We start from the raw sequence: 2,434 nt of genomic DNA, 5'->3' as shown, positions 1-2,434 counted from the left end.
GAAAAGTTGAACTTCTCCAGAAAATTTTAATCTCTACGTTTTGTGTGTCTGCCGTCTCCCTTACCGACACGGTGCGCTGCTCGAGGCGCTGCACGGCCGCCAGGATCTCCTCGCCGAGCGCCTGGCCCACGGGCACCACGGCCACGGCCTCGCCCGGCCCGGGGCCGCCGCCCACGCCCGGGTGGAAGGTGAGCTCCTGCAGCGTCTTCTGGATGCCGGACAGCGTGGCCCCCTGCCTCTCGGCGGCCGTGGAGGACCGCTTCTCCATCTGCAAACAAGCAGCGCGTCGTTCAACATCTTTCACGACGCCGAAAAGTGAGAGTAGCGTTTCGTCAGTCGCAGTGGCAGTAGTGTGGCTTCACGCAAATAATTCAAGCTCGGCAAAATGTCATAATTTTCAACAACAAAATTTTTGAGTGTTGGAATTTTTTTTTAATTTAAATTTACTAATTCAAGTTGGGGGGTGGGCGTCGCTGTTGTGTACACAGCCGGCCGGGCCGTGCTCGCGTGGCTCTGCCGATAAGAGAGCCAAGGCGATAGACAGCTCCGCTCTGCCACAGCAGCCCTTGGCTCCCGGCGACCCAGCCGGGACAGGCCACGGCCCCCGCGGCCTTGACTCGAGCGGCACGACGAGCACTGCGTGTCGAGTCACTGCCCCGCCCTGACCGTGCGCAACATACGCGCGGCCCGCCGCTGGGCCCGAGAGAGGGAAGAGAGAGCGAGAGAGAGAGAGCGAGAGAGATTTGCGCCAAGTCACACTTATTGGCAGAGTTTCGAGGCTGTTTTTCTTTACGCCAAATCCATTAAGAGCGTAAAATTGACATTTTGATATTATTTTAAAATAAAAAAGTAAACTTTTAATGAAAGTAATAATGATTGTTTGTGTCTTACGTCCTTGATAGAGGCCTCCATCTTGGCCAGGCGGCCCTCCAGGTGCCGCAGCGGCTCGTCCACCGAGTTGAGCCTGCGGTCCACGCCGGTCAGCGACCGCTTGAGGGTCTCGGCCACCTGCTGCTCGCGCCGGTCGTGGCCCGAGAGCTTGTCGGCCGACTCCTTGGTGATGTGCGCCAGCGCCAGGATGGCGGAGCGCAGGTCCTCGTTGCTGTGGGAGAAGGACACGGGGAGAAATTACAAGCCGTATATAGCTGAACCAATATAGCTAAATGAGGGATAGCCAATTATTTATCCATGCAGATAAAAACTTGGGTATGCTTGTTGAGTTACATAGCTAAATTTTGTGACAGCTTCATTTCTAGCTAAATATTTGGTTATCTCCTATCTAGCTATACTAGGAAGGGAATTCTTTTTCGTTCTAGTTTAGCAGCACGCCGAGGCACCCCGCCGAGAAACTATAGTTAGAATAATGGAAACGATATTAAAACGATATTCGGATTTTTTTGCTCTTTTCGAAGCAGTTTCGACAGTAACTCGTTGGTACTCACGTCACTTCCCGGGCCGCCCTTGCCCCGCAGCACACCAGCGCCAACAGCGGCAGCGCTCGGAGCAGCATGGTATCCGCTGTGGTCTCTGAGCACAAAAATGATCACCATATTACGACTGCTTATTTCTCTTTTTCAAGCAACTCAAGTCAGCGGTAGGACCAACAAGAAAGATATTTTTTTGAGTGTGTGAATTTTTTATTTTCCGTGATTGTAAAATTTCCTGACAAGAGAGATGTGTCGTGTGACTTGTCGCAGTGTGATGTGGTGTTGTAGACGTCTCCGTTTAATTCAGCGTGAGGTACTGCATACATACAGTGAGTGCTGTGCCGCCGTTGTGCGTCATTTGTACTCGTTTGTACTCAGTTGGCAGCAATGAGACGAACCCAATTGTCGCCTCCGATGTGCCCCCCCCCCCCCCCCTCCTCCCCCCTCTTCGCTAGCGCACCACTTGCATCCACACAACTACTTATGGGCTCTGAGGCTAACCACTCTCGCGGTCCCTGCAGGGTGGCTCCTTAGGGATCATCCAGAAAGTACGTCCGTCATTCGCCGTGACAAACCCTAAAAATTAAGGCAATGCAAGCTCTCATGGCGCCTGATGGGTAGGCACAATCTTGCATGCCGTGCATGCGTGTATTGCGGGGTGGCCTACCCCGAGTTTTGCAGGCGCCGAGCTTCTCTGTAGTTTGCAGGATGATTTTGAGAGAAACGGTCGTACTTTCTGGACGATCCACTTACACCAGTGTTTAGTCGCGCACCATCTCTTTCTCTTCTTACTCTCCTCCACCCAGTATGACAGAGCCCCATGAGTACTGGGTGTCCAGGGTAAGACATGCCTGAACGTTGGGTTACCTATCCTATGCACTGGCTGCAGGGGCTGCAGGCCCGAGCGGGTGGAGGGGGAGCGGTGGGGGACATGCCACTTCCCCGCTACCCACCACGCACCTGCAGCCCCCGCAGCCAGTGCATAGGCAAGCCAACGTACTGGCATG

The 2,434-nt window shown here is 53.9% G+C and overlaps 1 protein-coding gene across 2 annotated transcripts in view; it reads right to left on the bottom strand.

The window, feature by feature from the left end:
• The window catches only part of LOC113215527 (uncharacterized), a 12,439-nt gene that overhangs the window by 7,438 nt on the left and 2,567 nt on the right, over positions 1–2,434 (bottom strand). For both annotated transcript variants that reach the window (XM_052268142.1, XM_052268143.1), the window contains exons 2-4: positions 1,443–1,527; positions 892–1,102; positions 65–268 (exon numbers count right to left, since the gene is read on the bottom strand). In XM_052268142.1, the coding sequence (XP_052124102.1) occupies positions 65–268; positions 892–1,102; positions 1,443–1,510 (483 nt within the window). In that variant the 5' untranslated portion in view covers positions 1,511–1,527. The remainder of the gene's footprint in view (positions 1–64; positions 269–891; positions 1,103–1,442; positions 1,528–2,434) is intronic.

Source organism: Frankliniella occidentalis, unplaced genomic scaffold (assembly GCF_000697945.3).
Source record: "Frankliniella occidentalis isolate FOCC.00 unplaced genomic scaffold, Focc_3.1 Scaffold64, whole genome shotgun sequence".
Taxonomy (NCBI): Eukaryota; Metazoa; Arthropoda; class Insecta; order Thysanoptera; family Thripidae; genus Frankliniella; species Frankliniella occidentalis.
The sequence above is the reverse complement of the archived record's forward strand: the minus strand, read 5'-3'. Positions and strand labels throughout refer to the sequence as shown.